Source organism: Lipophrys pholis, assembly GCF_963383615.2.
Source record: "Lipophrys pholis genome assembly, chromosome: 13".
NCBI classification, from domain to species: Eukaryota; Metazoa; Chordata; class Actinopteri; order Blenniiformes; family Blenniidae; genus Lipophrys; species Lipophrys pholis.
In genome coordinates this window covers 15,656,055-15,677,814 of record NC_137632.1, presented here as the reverse complement: position 1 = coordinate 15,677,814, position 21,760 = coordinate 15,656,055, and the positions used below count along the sequence as shown (strand labels likewise).

The following is a 21,760-nucleotide window of genomic DNA, read 5'->3' as shown; positions in this document are numbered from 1 at the left end:
TTTCTTTTTTTTCCTTATTTGTTTTCGTACCTTATTCGAAATAAACATTTCAAATCAATCAATCAATCAAAAACTCATCACTTGATGATTTGTTCAGCATTATTCTAGTCTATGTTTGGAAGCTTAGCGAAACGAAAAACTGAAACATTTACATAATTAATTTTTTTTTTGTTTAATGTACTTGTAATGTCCAGCTATGACCTCCAAAATTATTAATCAAAGCTCAAAACTAAATTCAGGGTAATTAAAAAAAAAACTAAAACAAAATCAGTGACAATATTCAATGAAAATATTCAAGTCAATAAAATCTACTTAGTTTTACTAAGATAGCTGCTCCTGTTACCTGTTGTAGTTTGACAGGTGCGTCTCCAGCTCTGTGATCCTTTGCAGTTTGTAGAGGAACCACTCGTCAATGGCCGTCAGCTGGTGGATTTCAGCAACAGTCACACCATCATGGAGGGCCTGAGAGGTAAAGATGTGAAACAGACTCAGCATTTTTACTCGTAATCTTCAAGTGCATCATTCATGCCCCTAGTTGTAGCCTGGTCATCATGAAAATCATGTTGCAAATCATCCAGCAGGCCGTGGTGGGGGAGAAAACAGACCCCATAAATAATGGTTTTATCCATTCCTTCTTCAAAGACTATTTCAAGCTAAATCTATTGCAGGGACGATATATTACTTTGGCATTTTATTAAAAATCTGTGTCAAAAGCAGCTTGTGTCATCAAACTCCTATAATATGACAGATGTCCTGCCCTGACAACAGCTAGTAAATATTTTATATCATCTGTATATTGGATGCTTGAGTAGAGAAATCCTTTCAGCTTTAAGCGAAGACTGTAGTCAGTCACCTTGCAGTGAAGCTACTTTGTCCTGTGGTAAGAAACTGATTATCAAGCTGCAGTGGTTGTTACTGCTTGTAATGCTGTAAATAATGCAATGTGTAGCCAACAAACACACATGATGGCCTGAACTGCAAGAGATGTGAGCAAAAATACCAATACCACATAATATGTATAGAAGCTTTTTCCTCTCTCACATTGTTTCGACATACCAGTTAGTAACAGAACGTCTGATTAACGGCTTTTGCAAGTTTAAGAGTGACTACTGCCCCCCGAGGGCTGACAACACATCACACATTTACCATTAATGTAATGAACATACTTATCTATTTTATTTATCTATCAGGGACAGTGCAATATACATAGATAAAATCTGATGTGTTGCACATAGAGTATATAGCTCGACACTAATTTGCAACTCTCGTCCCTGGAAGGGCTTTTCAGAGGGTAAAAGAGGAAACAACAGTACATACAACACCAAGATACATCAGACAAGCAGAAATACACAGAATACACACAGTAAATATTGGATTCACAATTACCTGTTACCATAAAACACATTCCCTCCCTCCCTCATTCATTCGCAAAAGCCTAGCTGTATGTTTATTAAGATTTTTCAGATTGACAGCCCTAAATATTTCATACCTGGTGACCATAGGACAGAAGCCAAAAGCGTAAAAAAAACCATGGAAAAATTACTTAAAAGATTTGGGATAAACACTTAAGTGATATTGCTTTATCGCATGTTCAGTTAAAAACATGCAGCTCTCCTATAAATGTTATTAACAAGAGGTATTAATAAGACGCTGGTGAGCATTACTTTAAGCTGCCGCCATCCATTCTGACTGTACTGCAGAATTAAACACACCGATATCTGCATCCCTGACACAACCTCATTCTGATCCTCTCTGGTCATGAAAGCGAGTTGGAGTGGTGGACTTGAAGAGTTTTTTTTTCATACTGCAATACTTCTATCTATATGTCTGAATAGCGGTGCTTGACCCTGTGTCTTGATGTGCTTCTACGAGCACCATCTCTTTGAGGGGAAAAATACAAACTAACAGCACTGTATGTGCAAAGCGACAGCCTAATTTAGATGTTGTTTTGTTTGTCCTCCCTCACTTCTGAACAATTCCACACAGTTAGGTCTTCAAATACTGTTTCTATATGTAGGTAGGAGTCTCTCATAGTTAATGTAATAAATGATTAGTCTACCTTGGCAATGGAGAAGATGCGGGTGCTGGAGGGTACACCCAGCTCCTGCTGCAAGTCCTGGGTATTGGCCCAGGCTTTTCGGAGTGGCAGCTGAGGCACAAAACCATCCACCGACGGATGACACATCCTCAAGGCTTTCTGCACACTCTCCTCAAAGGTCCGTCCGATCGCCATCACCTGCATCCGGGGAAGAGAATCGTGTGATGCTCTGGGTTTGCCAAAGGGGGGAGACCAAGCTGGTGATCATGCATCCAGGGGGTCATGCCCACCTCTCCCACACTCTTCATGGCGCTGCCTATTTCCAGAGACATGCCCTGAAAGCGGTCGAGGTCCCAGCGGGGAATCTTGGTGACGATGTAGTCCAAGCTTGGTTCAAAGCAGGCGGTGGTCTTCTCCGAAACGGCGTTCTTGATTTGTGGCAGGGGGATGCCCAGAGCCAGCTTAGCAGCAACGAAAGCCAAGGGGTACCTAGAAGAGACCAGAACAGTGTGAGAACAAATAACCCTATTTATCTTTCTCAACTACAAACAACTAACAAACTCTTTCACTTGGGTTATTAAAGACATCTCTAAAGTTGAAATAATATATTGACTTACATTGGCTGATGGCAAATGAAGGCATGTAAAGAAATGTACAAAATCCTCATTTGAGTATAAAAACAACTTATCTGTGTTAATGCATAAAATATCATTAAACATTAAAATATATGAATGAAAGACTGTATTAACCAGGCTCTTTATTCTAACTTCTGAAATCAAATGTAAAAAGTGGTATCAAGAAATTATGATTGATATGTATCGAAGGAAAAGAAAAAGACAGTGCTATGACCAACTACAAACATTTCGACAACTCTTAAGCCCTCAGAACATGAGCATGATTTCACAGAGCCCTTCGTTTACGCGCATTTATCCTCTCACCCGGTAGCTTTGGATGCCAGCGCTGAACTTCTCGAGAGACGAGCGTTGACTTCGATGATGCAGTACTCCAGGGACGACGGGTTGAGGGCGTATTGTATGTTGCACTCCCCGACAATGCCGAGGTGACGTACCACCTTGATGGCAGTCTCACGGAGCATGTGGTACTCCTCATTGGACAATGTCTGACTCGGTGCCACCACTATGGAATCACCTGTAGGGCAGGGTTAGGGTGAGAAAAAATGCAGGATAACGTCAGAAAGGTAAAAACCAACCTGGACTGTGGACTGCTCACAGGAAATCCTTAACACAACATCACTCAATACATTCTCGACAGTCATCATAACGTAAAGCATCAAAGTAAGCGGTAAAGCTTCTGGCTTAAAGTCTGCTGGATCTAATAATTTTATGTTGTTAAATCAATTAGCTTTGTAATTATAAATAAATAACTTTTAAGTAACAAATTGCTTCAAATATTTCAAATTTAAAAAAAGAAAAAAAAGGAGTTTTAACAATATACTTTAGCAGTAGATAGTACATCAGGAAACCCAAATATCTTATTATGCTGTTATAACTAACATTCACACTACAAAAAGTGCCGTTAATTTTAGCAAGAGTTTTAGTAAGAAAAGTAGTGAAAATACAATCTCTGTTTTAGAATCAGTAAAGGGAACCTTTACTTCTTGTTGTAAGACAGGAATCCTAAATTAGGGCGAGTTGAAGTACCAAGATCTAGTTTTCATTAAAAAGCAAGAGGGCAACGACAAGCTTCTCGAGGAGAACTACATCATCTTGTCACGTCTGGTCAACATAAGCAACTTACTTGCGTTGATACACACACACATATATATATACAGTGGGGCAAAAAAGTATTTAGTCAGCCACCGATTGTGCAAGTTCTCCCACTTAAAATGATGACAGAGGTCTGTAATTTTCATCATAGGTACACTTCAACTGTGAGAGACAGAATGTGAAAAAAAAATCCAGGAATTCACATTGTAGGAATTTTAAAGAATTTATTTGTAAATTATGGTGGAAAATAAGTATTTGGTCACTTCAAACAAGAAAGATCTCTGGCTCTCACAGACCTGTAACTTCTTCTTTAAGAAGCTCTTCTGTCCTCCACTCATTACCTGTATTAATGGTACCTGTTTGAACTGGTTATCTGTATAAAAGACACCTGTCCACAACCTCAAACAGTCAGACTCCAAACTCCACTATGGCCAAGACCAAAGAGCTGTCGAAGGACACCAGGAAAAGGATTGTAGACCTGCACCAGACTGGGAAGAGTGAATCTACAATAGGCAAGCAGCTTGGTGTGAAAAAATCAACTGTGGGAGCAATTATCAGAAAATGGAAGACATACAAGACCACTGATAATCTCCCTCGATCTGGGGCTCCACGCAAGATCTCATCCCGTGGGGTCAAAATGATCATGAGAACGGTGAGCAAAAATCCCAGAACCACACGGGGGGACCTGGTGAAGGACCTGCAGAGAGCTGGGACCAAAGTAACAAAGGTTACCATCAGTAACACACTACGCCGACAGGGAATCAAATCCTGCAGTGCCAGACGTGTCCCCCTGCTTAAGCCAGTGCATGTCCAGGCCCGTCTGAAGTTTGCCAGAGAGCACATGGATGATCCAGCAGAGGATTGGGAGAATGTCATGTGGTCAGATGAAACCAAAATAGAACTTTTTGGTATAAACACAACTCGTCGTGTTTGGAGGAAGAAGAATACTGAGTTGCATCCCAAGAACACCATACCTACTATGAAGCATGGGGGTGGAAACATCATGCTTTGGGGCTGTTTTTCTGCTAAGGGGACAGGACGACTGATCCGTGTTAAGGAAAGAATGAATGGGGCCATGTATCGTGAGATTTTGAGCCCAAACCTCCTTCCATCAGTGAAGCTTTGAAGATGAAACGTGGCTGGGTCTTCCAGCATGACAATGATCCCAAACACACCGCCCGGGCAACGAAGGAGTGGCTCCGTAAGAAGCATTTGAAAGTCCTGGAGTGGCCTAGCCAGTCTCCAGACCTCAACCCCATAGAAAATCTGTGGAGGAAGTTGAAAGTCCGTGTTGCTCGGCGACAGCCCCAAAACATCACTGCTCTCGAGAAGATCTGCATGGAGGAATGGGCCAAAATACCAGCTACTGTGTGTGCAAACCTGGTAAAGACCTATAGTAATCGTTTGACCTCTGTTATTGCAAACAAAGGTTATATTACAAAGTATTGAGTTGAATTTTTGTTATTGACCAAATACTTATTTTCCACCATAATTTACGAATAAATTACTTAAAAATCCTACAATGTGAATTCCTGGATTTTTTTTTCACATTCTGTCTCTCACAGTTGAAGTGTAGCTATGATGAAAATTACAGACCTCTGTCATCATTTTAAGTGGGAGAACTTGCACAATCGGTGGCTGACTAAATACTTTTTTGCCCCACTGTATATATACACGTATGTATATATTTTCTGTCCATTTTGAAAATTTTTTTAAAGAAAGAATATGAGGGCGTGCAATTTTCAACAAAACCAAACAAACAGAGATACAATACGGTAAACAAACTAACAAGAGCGTGTGATAGCTGGAAGCCAGTCCCATTGCACAAAGTGTTTGTAGAATTACCTGTGTGAATTCCCAGAGGATCGAAGTTCTCCATGTTGCAGACAGTGACGCAGTTATCAGCCACGTCCCTCACCACCTCATACTCTACCTCCTTCCAGCCCAGCAATGACTTCTCCACCAGGATCTGACTGGTTATGGCAAGCGCCTACAAGAAGCACAATATTTATTTTGAATAGAAAATGGTGCATTTATTGTGCAACATGTCATTCTTGCAAATGTACAGGTCAGAAAATATTGTTAAAATGACAAACTGAGCAGATATGGGTCTGATAAGTGCTTGATAACAGATTTAGACACATTTGTGAAGAATATCTGAGAGAAAAAGGCCCATTTGTGTTCACAGATAGTCTTAAGATTTTTGAATTCAGCTGACCAATTATTGGAGCAAAAACAGGGGTTTATATTTAGTGTAATTACAAGATTATAGAAAAAGAACACAATATAAGTGAAAACACCGTTTTTAATTTGCTCTGTTGAAATAAATGAAATATGACGACCCGTTACAAGGACAGTCTGTAGTGTTACAAGTGAGGTAGACAGAAATAAACATGGTCCTGCTGTTGAGAACAGACAAGGACAGACTCGGTGAAAAAAAACACTTATGTTTTTGTAAAAGTCTCGACAAAGGATCAGTTAACTATGTCTCTGCGCTGGCCTTCATACATACTAGGTGAACAGCTCCTTAGCAGAGCTGGCAAAAAAAACATTTGGAATTAAAACATTCAAATGTGGGGGGAAAAAAAAATAAATAAATAAAAAAAAACATGAAAAAAGCAGTAGAATACACGACGCAGCATAAAAAGTATGCACCGGTATAAAGCAGGCTGGCACAGACAGTTCATTTTGCAGCCTGTGATCACAGATTAGAGCCAATTGAGCTGTCACACATAATGCTGGAAAGGAGACAAGCACAAAAGACTGTTGCTTAGCAACAGCAAACTTCATTGGTGATAGTTCATAGGTGAAGATATAACCGTTTCTAATGCTGCAATTAACGATCCCAGGTGATATGGAAAAATATTTTATTCAAAATTAAATGACTAAATATTTGTTTTCTCCGTGTACAAAGCACCGTTCATTCTGACCTTTGACGCGGTTTCCTCCAGCCTTTCTTTATTAGCACACAGACCGGAGCCCAAGCCTCCCAGAGCATACGCTGAGCGCAACATCACCGGGTAGCCAATCTTCTCTGCCGCTTTTAAGGCATCACACACCTGAAGGAAGAACAGAAAGTGACATGAACATGAGAGAAAAACAAATAGCAAATGTATACATCCAATACACATCACAAAAGATTAACTGAACTGCAATCAGTTATAGTTTTCCATATACTGTACACTTATTTTAACATTTTTAGTCAATTAAATTGAACCCTTTCAACCATATTTCGTCGACAGCAGGTATTTCACATCATATTGAGTGGCAACAGGCCAGATGTCAGAATTCAATGGAAAATGACAGCAGGTGGGAACTGCGAAATGCGATCAACAAAAGAAAACGAAAAGAAAAGAAAAAAAGTGCTTTGCAGTCTGGTTACTCATATCGAGATGGCAATACTCAACAATGACTTTGCATGTTAAGTGAATGTGGTGCAACCCTACTTGAACCCTTACCGACTCCACAGCAATACTGGGGGCAATCTTCTCATTGATTTCCAGAAGCTTGTCAGCAAAGATCTGTCTGTCTTCCGTGGCCATGATGGACTCCACTGACGTTCCCAGGACTTTCACCCCGTACTTTTCCAAGATGCCACGCTTGTATAACTCCACCCCTAAAGACACATTTACATGTAAACATACAGAGGATTGAAAAATTATGTGGAAACAACATTGTTGTGAAGCACGGATAGTACAGTAATACTACATAATACACATGTGCATAGCATTGTCCTGTGATAAATGATATACTTTATTTATGATGGAGTAGCATGGTTTTTACATATATACTTTAACTATATCAGGGCTGTTATATTGCACTGATTTTCATAGAAACACATACCCTGGGTATTCTATAAACACAGTTATATTTAGCAAACTAAAGTACAGAGCTTACCACAATTGAGTGCAGTCTGACCACCCATCGAGAGCAGGATGCCGTCCGGACGTTCGGTCTTGATAACTTCAGTTACAAACTCTGGTGTCACTGGCAGGAAGTAGACCGAGTCGGCCTGCTTGGAGCCGACCTCATTGGTTTGCACCGAGGCTATGTTTGGATTCATGAGCACAGTCTTCAGGTTTTCTTCCTGTGACGTAGATAATTGAACAAAAAACAAGCACGATGATTCATCATTGGCAATTTTCTATTGACGGTGAGGGAGAAGCCATTTCACCAGTCGTGATGGGACAACTACTGATGTTGTTAATGAAATTAACAATAACGCTCTTCTACTCAAGCGTCCAACGAGTGTCCCGGTGAGGCAGCATTCATTATAACAAAATCCGGAAACCTGAGTATGCAGCCATCATTCGATGGAATTCTTCATACATTTGCTGCCCTTGAAGACATTTTGTCAGGATGACTTGTGTTGAAAGGGCCTAATACTTTAACTGTATGTATGCCAGACTGCTCAATCATCGCTCAGTACACATACGACAGCACTGATGCCACATGTGCTATAAAGTGATTACATCTGAATGCTTTTCAATAGTGTGGGTCAACTTTTAATAAAATTAAGACTCCTGCGCTTAAGGGTAAACCTACATTAAATTAAGTTCTGGTCACCTAATACGCAGAGCTTTATAGCAGGATAAATGACACATTTAAAAGTCCATTAACCAAAATGTGAAAAATTTAGGACATTATAAGTGATCGGGCCAGACGGTGATGTTAGTCATCTTTCTAAAGTTTTCTGCACTTGTAACGTCCTCGTGTTTGTTAAAAGGTCCTTCAACATTGAGTCCTATAGTATAAATCACACTGACCTATCTTCATTCACAGCTTTATTTAAGAGCACGGCATCACCTGACTTCAGATAGCATCGAAACAGTGGTCACGGGATGCTCTTACCTTCATGGCCTTGACAGCCTGAGATCCGGAGTAGTCAAATTCTCCAGCCTGCCCAATGGACAGACCCCCAGAACCTAGAACCAGAACCTTTGACACCTGCAGGGACACAGCAAAGGGAGAGAGCCAATGAGTCTGTTTTGGCATCAAAGAAATGTACAGGGAAAGGGAACAAGCGCTCAAACTGTTGCAGATAGTTTGCTTGGGTGATGCGTGTGCAGTGCATCAGTGTCTGCAGTGCATATTATTAACTCTTTGCATGCTCTGTGCACAAGTACTATCAAAGCATCATTAAGTATGACTATTAGACAAATTAAAAAATTACATGAGAAAATAAATCAATTACCCAGAGATGACCTAAAGCGTTAATGAACGTGTATGCGCTTTTGTTTTGTTTTTTCAACATGAGGCATTAACCCGAGGGCCTACTTGACATACTGTACCTGAGCTCTTGGAGGAAGGTTGGGTTTAGAAGGCATAACGGACACAATGTTCGCATCTTTCCCCTTCTTGATCAGGGACATGAAAGCATCAAAGAGGAACTGAAAAACCCAAGACAATTTCTCAATTAACCATACATCTTGCCTCGGATATGAGTTCTGAGCACGTTCTAAAGAACAAAACATCGCAAGACACAATCAGCTGCTACAACCTTTGCTAAAACCATAGTTTTTTACTTTTTTCTTTTACATTTAACATGGTGATAAATGATTTTGAGCTGAGGCTGCTGCTTCTCAGTTGTTTGGATAGGCTCGTATTAAAATGTGAGTATTTGTTACGACTGTCATGAATAATTTGAAAAAAATGCGTAATTACACAAACTCAGGCATCCATCGTAAAATCTACTATATACAGATACTGCTCAGAGTCACAAACCATATATGGAATTCTTGTTTGTACATTTTATTGTTAGTTTTTTCCACTTTTAACTCAATATTGATCACGACAACTTCAATTCTCATGGCTGGCAAACATTTTTAATTTTGTTGAAAATTACATATTTTACTCTACATAAGGCAATATTTGAATGTATTCTATACTTTTTTTTTTTACTTCTTACATCTACGTTGGAAAACGCAAATGACATTACAATATATAGTCTTGTTTTGCCAAGCTGTTTAAAACAAATGATATTCATAGTACTTTGCTATTAACGTCTTTTTAGTGTGGAATAAATTGTGTTTATTTTGTTAATTATTTTATCAAATTTTTTGTTTTAGCGAGAGGAGCAACTCTCAGCATTATTAAACTTTTATATAAAACTAAATGAATTGCTGTTTATAAAATTCATCAAATTCAAATTAAAATATATACAATATTCAGGAAATAACACAACTAATAGGCTGGCTGGGGCCTATAGTCAGCCAGTGCAAGCTTGTAACTTCTACATGTTATGACTGCACTATGCAGGGTGTAGTATAGAATGGAAGTCCTTTAAACAGCACCATCAAAGTTCTTAATTACCTCTGTGTCGGTGGGACCGCCTTTAGCCTCCGGGTGGAACTGGGCTGTGAACACGGGCTTAGTGTTGTGCATGATGCCCTGCAGATTATGCAAAGTTAATATAAAAAAAACTTAAAAGATATTGTAAACATCTATTAAACAATCTAGCCTCTCCAAAATCTTATGTACAAACAAATATCGGCACACCTCATCCAGCAAGTCATTTGCTTGACTGCAGCTATAGTGCTGCTGTTAGTTCACAAACATGACATTTCGATTTGCAGGTTTTATACTATTTTTATACGCAGTGAAACGTAGCTTCTTTCGCTCCTCGGCTGAATGTCAAATCATACTGCATTAAGTAATTGCTCATCTTCATCCACCTCCAGCACAAAGTGACCGGCTTCAAAATGATTAAACACCTTAGAAAAACATGCTTGTGAAATGTACATTTGCACAGAAAGATATCAACCTCATTGGTTTCATCATTGGCGTTGACGAAAAGCGGGCTCCACCCTGGAGGCAGTGATTCGCTGTCTATGCCGTACCCGTGGTTCTGTGCAGTAATGAAGGCCTGGCCTGTCATTACATTCAGCACTGGCTGGTTCTGGCCTCTAGGGAAACACATTCATGCATGAAACACAGCTTGTCACAGATGCATATTGCATTCACAGAAAAATTAAACAGTTCTCTCCAGTTTTCTGAATCACTAAGAACCATCCTGAGATAAGGCCTTGCACTTACCCTCAGATTCTTCCTACTACTGCTGCACCCCCCTCATGAGACACTTTGACAACCCCTCTGCCCCGCACTTTGAAAACCGCAGAGTGAAATTAGTAGAGGGCTCACCTGTTGCCCATAGGGAGCTTATAAGACTTTGCTCCTGCAGCCAGAGCAGTGATCTGGTTGCCCATACAGATCCCAAAAACAGGCTGGGGACGATCACTCTGCAGCACCTTCAAAGAACAAGTGTGATGATTAAGATTTAAATATGAACTCTCTCTGTACGATAAAAAAAAAAAAGGACAGTTTCTCAACTTTGAAATGTGAATTCGGAATATGGTCATGAATATCCCATTGTACCATCAGATCTTGTCTCATTTGAAGCTTCTCGATATGGCCCACTTCCTACCTTGCGCACGTTTTGGACGAGTGTTTCAGCCAGAGCTGGATCTCCGGGTCCATTGGACAAGAAAAGACCGTCATACTCCAGACCCTGTAAGTCCTGGTCCCACGGCACCAGGTGGACCTCGGCTCCTCGCTGTAATCATTCACATCAACACGCTTACTCTCATCTCATGGCATCACTCAACTGCAGTCATATATCAGAGCTATTACAACAGCGTGGAGGGCCTCCACCTGCATCCCTCATTTTGTTAACATAACGGCCATTATTGTATTTACGTTCTGTTTCAATGACCAAATCTCTGCAAAGCAATACTAGTGGTATCTTTTAAAAAATTACAACGAAAGCTTTTCATTCATTTCAGTGATTAAGGATGACATACACAGTACATATACTTTTAAAAAACTTTTTTTTACAAATGAATCCACGCCGCCATTTACCATAATTCACAGGTAACAGAGCGAATCTATGTATAGGGAACTGGCTGAACCTGTTTTCAAGAACCTCACCGCCATCTGTTCCCTGCTGTTATGTGTCTTATTAAAGAACTCAGTGTAACCGTGCTAAAACCGACACAGCTCTGTGTGGGTGTTTACGAGCATGCCGCGGGGCGTTAAAAGGTCTTAAGATTATCTGAAATTAATCATTCAATTGTGTAGAAAATATATCTAGACATAGTATGGATTTCCAATGAATACCAGCAGTACACCGGCTCCCTCTGCTTAACACTTCTTGGCTGTAATGTCTCTTAGAATCACAATCGTTTTGTCTTCCTACAGTTCAGTAAAAACCAGTCCTGACAAAGTCGAAGCCACTCTAACCCACTTAAAAATTGCACAGATCTGACTCATGAAGTAGGCGTGCCAGAAAACATTGAAGCTTAAACATTTGCAGTAAACTTACAGGATCAGGCCATGTCAATTCAGTATGTTCGGGAAAGTGTGTGGAAAAGAAAGTCTAGATATCTTATTGAAGAAATTTTATATAAATACTTTAAAAAAAATCTGCAAATATACAAATAACAATATTTTAACGTTAATTTAAATAGAAGTAGGAGAAAGCACATTCTTTCCAAAGGAAATGAGTATTCCATTTAATATTATAGGAAAAAATTGTATGTTTTCTTTGTATTTCTATTCAGGTATATTACATTTGTTACTTTGCATTACTCAGGCTTTAAGTTTAAAGCACACATTTTGTTGATGCCAGACCTGATGAATAGTTCATGAAGAGTACGTTGTTAACTGATGATCAAATTTCATTATAGAAACTACTTTTTTTTTTTTACTTTGACACTTCAAGTCACTAAATATGTTTAGAAAAGGCCTGCAACCATTGCACCAGTTAAAAACCATTGCACCAGTTAAAATCATGTTATTGCACAATAGTTTTATTTTTCAATAATTTTATATAATCTTAATTACAATAACATGTGCTTAAATCAAAAATAATCAGCATTAATGTCCTTTCACGTCACAAGTTCTCATTAAAAGGCACAGGAAATATGGCAACAACCCCTCAAATATCTTTCAAGACATACCCACCTTTTAGTTCCTCATAAACGCGTACAAACATTAACAATCCAACAACAAATCATTAATTCTGAATATAATTCAGAGCCCACCTTAAGTCACCCACCTTGCAGAACACATCAGAAGAAGCGTTAACGTTTCTCTGATTGAGAAGGTACACAGCAACACTGAGTAATCGACACTGGTGCATATTGGGAAACGGGCATGTTTCACGACTCCCAGCGTATCGGAACTCACCTTCACCAGCAGACGAATGATGTTGTGTTTAATGCCACAATCCACGGCCACCACTTTCACTGGGTTGCCTTTTCCAAAAACTTTGATTTCCTGGCGTATGGAGGGACACGGCACAGAGGTTAGCGCTCACAGATATCATCTCTCGACTAAATATAAATTAAACATAAATAGCTGGGAGCTATTACCTTGGTTGAAACCTCGGCTACTAGGTTTCTCTGGTTGGGGTCAGATATCTCAACAGGCTGGCCATCAAATTCAATCTTTCCCAAAACCGTACCCTGAGGAAGGAGTGAAACACATTAATAAGTGATCAATCATTCCATCGATCAAAGGCAATTTCTATCGGCGTTACCTTATCTCTGATGATTTTGGTCAGCATTCTGGTGTCGACCCCAAACAGTGCAGGAACCTATAAAGAAAAAAAAAAAAAAGAGAATTTCATAGTAAAAGCCTTATTTATCTTCTCAACTTTCTTCTGTACGAGAAAAAAAAACCAGACCTTTTCTTCTTGCAGCCATTCACCCAGCGACTTGACAGAGTTCCAGTGGCTATATTCATGGCTGTAGTCTTGTACCAAAAGACCAGACACCTGGAGGCACCAAAGCACACGGTAAGTCTTAAAAAGGGTCAAACTGAAAAGCACTTGAGGGGTTTTTATAAAAATCTCCTGTGCTAAGACAAGTTAAGGGCCTGTGAGACCTGCCATAGATACTAAAGGGTGTGCCAACATGCCAGCTGTAAGCAAGAGCGACTGAGAAGAAATCAGTTGAGTTATGTCCAGACTTCTGTGCAACTCACTAGAATTGACCACTGTCAATGACGTTTTACGATATCCAAAATCCTGAATATCTTTACGAACAACTAATAATCATTTATTTTATTCAGTTAGCTTTTCGCTTCGCTCCCCCCAAGTTATCCTAAAGACGACCATTTTGGAAGCTTTAGGTTACCGTGGCAATGGCAGTGTATAAAAAAAAAAAAAAAAGCACACAGAAAAGACAGTTTGTGGCTCCGTAGGTTGAGGAAGTTGGCTTCCAATCACAGGGGTTTCAGGGTCTATCCCCCAGTGCCCCCACTGTGCATGAGCAAGACACAGGAGCTTGTATTACACCCAGTGGACGGATTGAGCACCTTGCGGTCATCTTTTGTTTGCGAGCGTGTGTGTGAATGTGACTTTAACCGTGTAAAGCACTTCGGGGACCGCTAAAGCAGTGGAAAGAGCTGTATAAGTGAAATCGATTTACCATTAACTCTTACTTGACGCTGGTGCATAAACGCCTCCTTTCATGTGAAGCTTTCGCACTTTAAGATATCTGGATACAAGAAGAGTAGATCTCGCCACTTCAGGCAAAAGCTACTATATAGAGACCAAATTACTGAGCATGAATTAAGTGATTCAGAGAAATATTTTAAGCACTTAGCCTGCCCTCACAAAAATTTGACAATAAGTAAAAGCGAAAAAAAAAGGTTTATTTTGCAGAAATGTGATGAAACTGCAGCAAATGCCCAGTGCACATTTCAAAACATTACAAATTCATAAACCGTTTTCTTCACAAAATATATTTTAGATAAATTAGCTTGATGCCTCAAAGTAAATAAGTAACAGTAAGGTTTTTCACGCAAGAACTGGCCGGTATGATTTTGGACACTATAACTCAACTGAAACCACTTGATCCATTCTCAGTTCTTTAAAAAAAAAAAAAAAAAAAACTAGCTCATGGGTATTTACAGACAGACCCCAGACTTGATCAAAGCCACATCATATGGAAGAAAGTCATCTTCAGACAACAACACTCTGTACTCTGCTCTAGTACCCTGAAAGAAACCTACAAACTACACAATGGTAAAACATTACTGGAACAATCACTACATAATCAGCATTCTATAAATAGCATTTGCTGGCTTTATAAGCTGGCACTGAATGACATTCATGCGAATAAACAAAAAAGGTCACACTTGCAAAAGTGATTCTAATCACGAAGAATGATACAGTGACATTCTGTGGTTATGCCAAAAAAAACCAAAAAAAAAAACATGTGCAATTTGTAGCAGTGATCAAAACCGGTCACACCCATTGGCTTTACACACTCCATTGCTTGATAGGTCAATGGAGATGTGCAATGTGTCCCTGGCCTGAGCAAGGGAGCTGACTGGCTGAAAAAGTGCTGTGCGGTTCAGTCCCTTCTACTTTGTTTCCTACTCAGGAGCCACAATTGTGCAAGTTGTTCTTTTCTCCACACACACGTGATCCAAGAGTCAAAATTTGTTGGAATGAACATCAAGTACAATTGACCAGAATCATGAATGCCACTCCTAAAGTTTTTCATCAATTGTTTAAGCTCATGCATCTTTTGCATGTGTTGTGTTTGCCTCTGCATTGTGGTGGCCACCAGCAATCTGTGCTGGTGAACTTAATAAATATTCTCGGCTGATCACGCAGGTCAACAGCAAAAAATAAATAAATAACACTGATTGATAAACACACAGCACGGCTGAGGTCTCTTAAATGCCTGAAAGCATTGAGCCACAGAGGAATTTCTTGCCTGGATGCGCTCCGACTCCACGTGTTTCCTCAGACCCAGCGCATCCAGCTCCTGGGTGTTGGGTACTCCATAGTTCCCTACAATTGGGTAGGTAAGTGTCAGGATCTGACCCCTGTAGCTGGGATCAGTCAGTGCCTCGGGATACCTAGAGAAAGAGCACAGCAGGACAAACACGCCTGGTTATAATGACACGTCCATGCAAACCGGAACCTTGTTACCTTGTAGAAAATACGATTTAAAAAAAAAATAGCTATATATAACTATACACCTAATGGGAGCTTCCGAGCAGATTCGTAACTTATTTCACATGTGTTTTTGTAATGAATCTGAGCTGCAGTTGATCAAGTGTGCTGAGTTCAACTTCAGTCAGCGTGACTCTTTCTTACCCCACCAGGCCGGTGTTGAAAACCAGCTCTCCAGCTGCTGAGGTATTGTGCCCGAAGGAAAATCCTTTCATCCTGGTTCCATCCTCCAGGACTAGGTGGGCTGTCTGGGCCTGGGAGTCCAGAAAATAGATAGACGGTCCTTTTTTAATAAATATGGAGTTAAGAAAGGGGGAAAAAAAACACCAAAAAACTTTCAAATATTCATGTTGTAGAGTTTGAATTTAGGGGTGATAGCAGCCAGTGAGCCTCTGGGAGTTCGTGCTGAAACTGCAGGTCACTGTGAATTGTGCCGTGAATGCTGAGACAGACAAATCTGTTCTTCTGCTCCGTGTGAGAGGGAGAGAGGGGATGTGCCTGCATGTGTGCGAGAGACAGTCAGATACAGAAAACGATTTATGTGCATAAAAAGGTTGGCATGACCCGGCGACCTCAAATAAGTGGCCATCACATAACCACTGACCTATATTACACTTAGGTCTTTCTTATAGAAGAATCCTCTCCTCATTTATAGACATATGAAACGAATGAAAATCAACAGGATCAAGAACAAAGCGGTACTAAAAGGTTAGAAAATGCTTGCAGGTAGTGAGCTTTCTCAAACCAATAAGCAAACAGCAGAGCACAAAGAAAGAAAAGTAGTGGGAGTGTGTGTATTTGTTTCCCCTCTGTGTGAACTGCAATCAGGGCTGATCTTAAACATGATGCAATTCTTGATGTGATTTACACGAATACGGCCAGCAGGTGCAAAACACAGCTGTTAAAAAAAAAAAAAACAGCAGTAGTTTCTTCTTGGGAAGTAGAGGTTTATGGGTTCGCGCACGGTGGTATGAGGGGAACCCCTTCACTGCAGAACTCCAGCTGATGTGGAGTGAAGACTGGTGATCTTAAACTTCCCTCTATGAATCTGGCTGATTCACACAGTGTAACAACGAGACTACAGAACGCATTCGAAGCTCAGGGACTTCAGAATTGTTTCATCATATAAAGCCACGTGTTCAGTCGGCGTGCACGCTCTTGTCGCTACTTTTTTTTTTTTTTTAATGCAGCTACGCGTTGAGACGTGCCACGCACTGCATACGTGAACCTACTTACAAAACGTTGAACTGCTCTGGACTCGTCTTGTCTTGTTCTAATCATGCTTTTAATAGAGTTGCACGCATGTTTGCACGTGCGCGCTAAAAATTTCTCCAGAACTCCGTCATGTGCGCACTCAGCGTGCCACAAAATAATTTAATAAATAAATACCTTACATGAAATTCCTGTGCACAGACGGTTCGGGAACAGGAATTTCAAGGAAGCGTATCCTACATTGTGCCGCCGAAACAAAAAAACAAACAAACATCCACACTCGTGTCGTGTTCCTACCTTTGCGCTGAAGAGTTTGGTGGTTTGAAGCCTGGAGCAGGCCAGCGCGCCTCTGCCGAGCACACATCCTCGTCTCACAGATTTCACGAGGCTGCACGCCAGAAGGATTCTTGTCATATTAGCCTGGACGCTTTTGTGTTGTTCTTTGGGAGCGAACGCGGATGTCTTGAGTTTGACTCCCTGGCGTGTCCACACGCTGAAGTTGCACGCTTGTAACGTTGCTCGCGATTGGCCGCCGGGGTTTGGGTCAGTGACAGAGCAGGAAGCGCACCGTGTTCCCATTGGTCTTCAGGAAAACGCCTTCGTGTCTGTCAATGGGATGAGCTGAAGCCAGTTGCAACTGTACAAAAGTTTTCTGCAGGCCCAAAAAAGTGCGTTAAACTGAGTATTTCAATTATTGACTCCACAAAAGGCTGTCCATGGATCATTGTATGTTATATATTTAGGTCCATTTGGCAGTAGAACTACAAATGTGCACACATTTCCCTCATGTTGAGTCTCTCTTTCATTCTGTTTTCAAACTTGCTATCAAGTTTATAAAACTGACTGCAGATTCAACTAGAGGGAGTAATTAGGTACACGGACTTCACTTTGCAACTTGGAAAATGAAAATGCATCCATTGGGAATAGATGTACCTGCTTGTGGCAGACTTGTGCATAGTGCTTTCTGTGCGGCCGAGTCTTTACAGCCTTTTCTTTGAAGCCAATCGCCTGCAAAAAGGGAAGGCAAACTGACCATAGAGAGGCTGCATGGTGGTGGGATTAGAGAGGTCTGTGTATTTGCTGATCACTGCAAGACCAGTCCTCTGTGGAGAAGGCTGCCTGACTGCCACTCTGCTGTGTTCAGCAGTCTGAACAAAGTGGCTGTGAGTATTAGAACCTGTATAGATCAGGAAATACCTTCACACTCCAGGAATTGGATTTGGAACAATGGACTCTGCTCTTCAAAAAGAAAAGAAAAAGAAAAATCTGATGCCACGCACAAACACACACACACACACACACACACACACACACACACACACACACACACACACACACACACACACACACACACAACTAATAACTAATGTCTGATTTCCGTACGCTGGAGTTCGGCATACACTGCTTGCATGTGACTAATCAAAGCCTCCCCTTGTTGACCAGAGAGTGTGTTTCCATCTGTCTTCCTAGTGTCGCTGCTGCTCATGCAGCTCTGTGGAACACTGCTGACCTCCAGTGGCAATTGTTGCTCAAAAGCTTCACAGGGATTTTGAGCCAGTGAACAGAGTTGTGGAGGTAAACTGTATGAGCATAGCTATATATACACAGAATGAGTGAGAGTAAGACCCGAAAGCCCTCTCGTATCATTTGGCTGCCACTGGGTAGTAAAAACTATAACAGCTTCACAGATGACATGACACCTACATTCATGCCCCCTTATTATGTCTACTTGTATAGGAAGTGATGTATTAACGTCCACACTTTATTTATACTGCTGTTTGTAAGATGTGGTTTGTTACTCAGCGCTATAAATCGAGTAACCGAGTTAGAAAATGTGGTCCAATTAAATGACCAGGAGTGTGGTTGTTCAGGTAAACCTTTTCTTCCCCAAACGTTTACATGAACATGACGGCACTGAAGCATCCGGCTGTGAAAACAAGCCTCGATTAGATGAAGCTGTATAGAAGATAACTAATGGATGGATGGACTGCAGTGGAAAGCTGCTCGGACCTCACAGCAAGAACACCGTGGCCAGATTGTGGATTTTTGGCCTTTCTCTGTAGAGTTTGTATGTTCTCCTTGTGCATGCATGGATTGTCAGCTGGTTTTCCAACTTTCTCCCACAATCCGAAGGCATGCATTTGGCTCACTTGTGATGAGCTGGGATCAGCATCAGCTTCCGTGCAACGCCAAATTGGATAAAACAGAAGATGAATTAATAGAGTGACAGTAAAAGTTTTCATAGTAGCTCTGCTTTAACAGCCTGTGTTTGACATTTTGGTTGTTTCCAGCTTGATGTTATAATTGTATTCATCATCATAAATGCATGCATTTAATTAAAGCCGTTACCGAAAGGACCGTCGGGACCTACCTACCTACCTACCTACCTACCTACCTACCCACCTACCCACCTACCTACCTACCTACCCACCTACCTACCTACCTACCTACCTACCTACCTACCTACCTACCTGCCTACCTCCTTCCCTCCCTACCTACCTACCTACCTACCTACCTACCTACCTACCTACCAACCTACCTACCCGCCTACCCGCCTACCTGCCTACCTACCTACCTACCTACCTACCTACCTACCTACCTACCTACCTACCTACTTACTTATACCAGAAGAGACAACAAACACTTTTTCTTTCTTTGTGGGGTGAACATGCAAGCTCAACATGTATTGGTTGCTCTACTTGGTGTGGATAACTCGGGTTGTTTAAACAAACTAATTAAACTATGATTCAGAGTAATTCAATGTAGCTCTGGAATCTGTCAAAACACAGACTGCAGCAGCCGTTGAGTGTCGCCCCGATGCCTCACATCACTTTACAGTGATGAATCATGTATGATGTACGTTATTGCAAATTGCAGGCATACAACACATCTTTAAGCCGTGGAATTATTATTGTAATCAAATAGGCAAAGTCTATATATGTGTATTTTTAGACAGCAAGAACATGAAGCCACTCAACACTTACTGGATGGTAATTCTCTTTATCTGTCATTGTAGAACATAAAGTATTATTTCTTATTGTGAAAAACCAGATTGTTTATAAGAGTGCCCATTACCGCAGAGAGGCAGGACACAATTTAAATTAACTTGAAAATCTGGTGTAATGAAGACACACATGTACACTGCATGCTCTGCTGTGTACAACTCGGAGTTTAATTTTAGCATGTTTTGTTTCGTAAATGTACAAAGGGTCAGTCCGCAAAGGTATCGACGTCAGCATTGATATTACTTTGTCCCTTATACACTCCATCACACAATGCTGTCGCATCCTCAAGAGTCTACATTATGATCAATTCCACAAATGCTATTTTCAGCAGTGAATAAGTTAAAAAAAAAAAAAAAAAAAAAGGGAAAAAAAATCCTCACAAAGATCTTCCAAATGTATACAGTTATGCCATCAGAATGAATCCTCAGCTATTTCCTGCCAATAACGTCTGAATCAAATACACTGGAAATTTGCTGCATGACAAGCCTGTCCAATGTGTGCAAAGGGCCTTTTATTACTGGGAGGTCCATCATTAGCTGCTTTCTAAATTCCTCCACTGATTGGCTGGCGCTCGGCCTAATGAGCTCCACTGTCAGTCCTCTGTGGAGGGATCCCACATTGTCTGCGGTTTCAAGTGGGAGTTTCAGATGGTCACCCAGCTTAAGAGAGGACGTAAATAGACGGGCAGGGTCCCTCGTCGCTCTCTTTGCCAGCTTTCCAAGCAAAGCCTTGGCCCTGAGATGACAGGAATAATAGGTGGTTTGTCTCGTAGATGTATGATGACGTTTGTTCTTTGAATGGCACAAGTGGCGTGCCTGAATGGATTTAAGGTAGCAGTACAGTACACAGAAGCAATATAACTTCATGTATGTAGGCTTTTTGAGTTGAAACAAAAGGATATAGTCAAAACAGAAAATAATATTTAAGATTAATTGATGTTGTTATACAAGGGTTAAGAATTGACTTTAAACTACTGAAAATGTTTCTCTTTTTCTACTTTCTTCATGAAGGTGCTTAAGAAAACTAGTAACTGTTTCTTAATGACTAAACCTTTGTGCTTTAGAATTTTCTGAGAAAGGGCAAAGGGGATTCCAAATGAGGGAGACCCCTAAAATTTATGAGAAGAAACTTTCAAAAATTTTAATTTTAAAGGTGTGTTTATATAGTTGATGGCCAAAATGTTTTTTTCACTTTTAAAAAAAAAAAAAAAGCTGCGAATGCCTTCTTCAATTTCAACCGTCAACATTTTTATTCAGTCTTACATGTCCTGTTAGTTGCTCACCAATATCTTATTCTACGGTGCAGTTAGAAAGCTTCTGGTTGTCAGTTATTATCACATATCAATAACTTAATGTCAAAGGGAAATTAAGGACACGATGAGTCTAATGCTATACACCCGGTTCCAATTACTTTCAAAATTTGAGTTTTATCGCTAATTTATACTATATTGACATGTTCTACACAATGACTGACATCAAGTTGAACCTACTAAGATTGCTGAGGCATACTGTAGGTAAGCCAATGACATCACGATAGAGGTGGTATCCCCTGGTATTTTGCAAACAGGCATTTCACCACTTCATATAAAGTCCTCACATCACATTCAAAGGAGTCATCGCCAGTGGAAAATGATAAGTATAGATGTAATGTTTCTTTCACTGATTATCCATCCATCAGTCCACAGGATACACCCACAACAGGTCGCCAGCCAGACACCAGACAAACACACAAGCTCACATCCACAAATGTAAATCTAAGACTCGTCAATGAACCTCATCCTACAAGGTGTCAATATGTATTCTCAGTC

At 40.5% G+C, this 21,760-nt stretch overlaps 1 protein-coding gene across 1 annotated transcript in view; it reads right to left on the bottom strand.

Moving 5' to 3' along the window:
* cps1 (carbamoyl-phosphate synthase 1, mitochondrial) overlaps positions 1–17,408 on the bottom strand; it is a 60,407-nt gene extending 42,999 nt beyond the window's left edge. Inside the window, exons 1-21 of the mRNA XM_080479063.1 lie at positions 17,246–17,408; positions 15,881–15,990; positions 15,495–15,639; positions 13,451–13,540; positions 13,304–13,360; positions 13,137–13,229; positions 12,952–13,041; positions 11,189–11,317; positions 10,906–11,012; positions 10,529–10,670; positions 10,078–10,155; positions 9,057–9,155; positions 8,617–8,712; positions 7,663–7,852; positions 7,224–7,381; positions 6,696–6,824; positions 5,611–5,755; positions 2,977–3,187; positions 2,329–2,527; positions 2,060–2,236; positions 344–462 (exon numbers count right to left, since the gene is read on the bottom strand). Of these exons, the coding sequence (XP_080335189.1) occupies positions 344–462; positions 2,060–2,236; positions 2,329–2,527; positions 2,977–3,187; positions 5,611–5,755; positions 6,696–6,824; positions 7,224–7,381; positions 7,663–7,852; positions 8,617–8,712; positions 9,057–9,155; positions 10,078–10,155; positions 10,529–10,670; positions 10,906–11,012; positions 11,189–11,317; positions 12,952–13,041; positions 13,137–13,229; positions 13,304–13,360; positions 13,451–13,540; positions 15,495–15,639; positions 15,881–15,990; positions 17,246–17,362 (2,681 nt within the window). The 5' untranslated portion in view covers positions 17,363–17,408. The remainder of the gene's footprint in view (positions 1–343; positions 463–2,059; positions 2,237–2,328; positions 2,528–2,976; positions 3,188–5,610; positions 5,756–6,695; positions 6,825–7,223; positions 7,382–7,662; positions 7,853–8,616; positions 8,713–9,056; positions 9,156–10,077; positions 10,156–10,528; positions 10,671–10,905; positions 11,013–11,188; positions 11,318–12,951; positions 13,042–13,136; positions 13,230–13,303; positions 13,361–13,450; positions 13,541–15,494; positions 15,640–15,880; positions 15,991–17,245) is intronic.
* Positions 17,409–21,760: the final 4,352 nt, after the last annotated feature.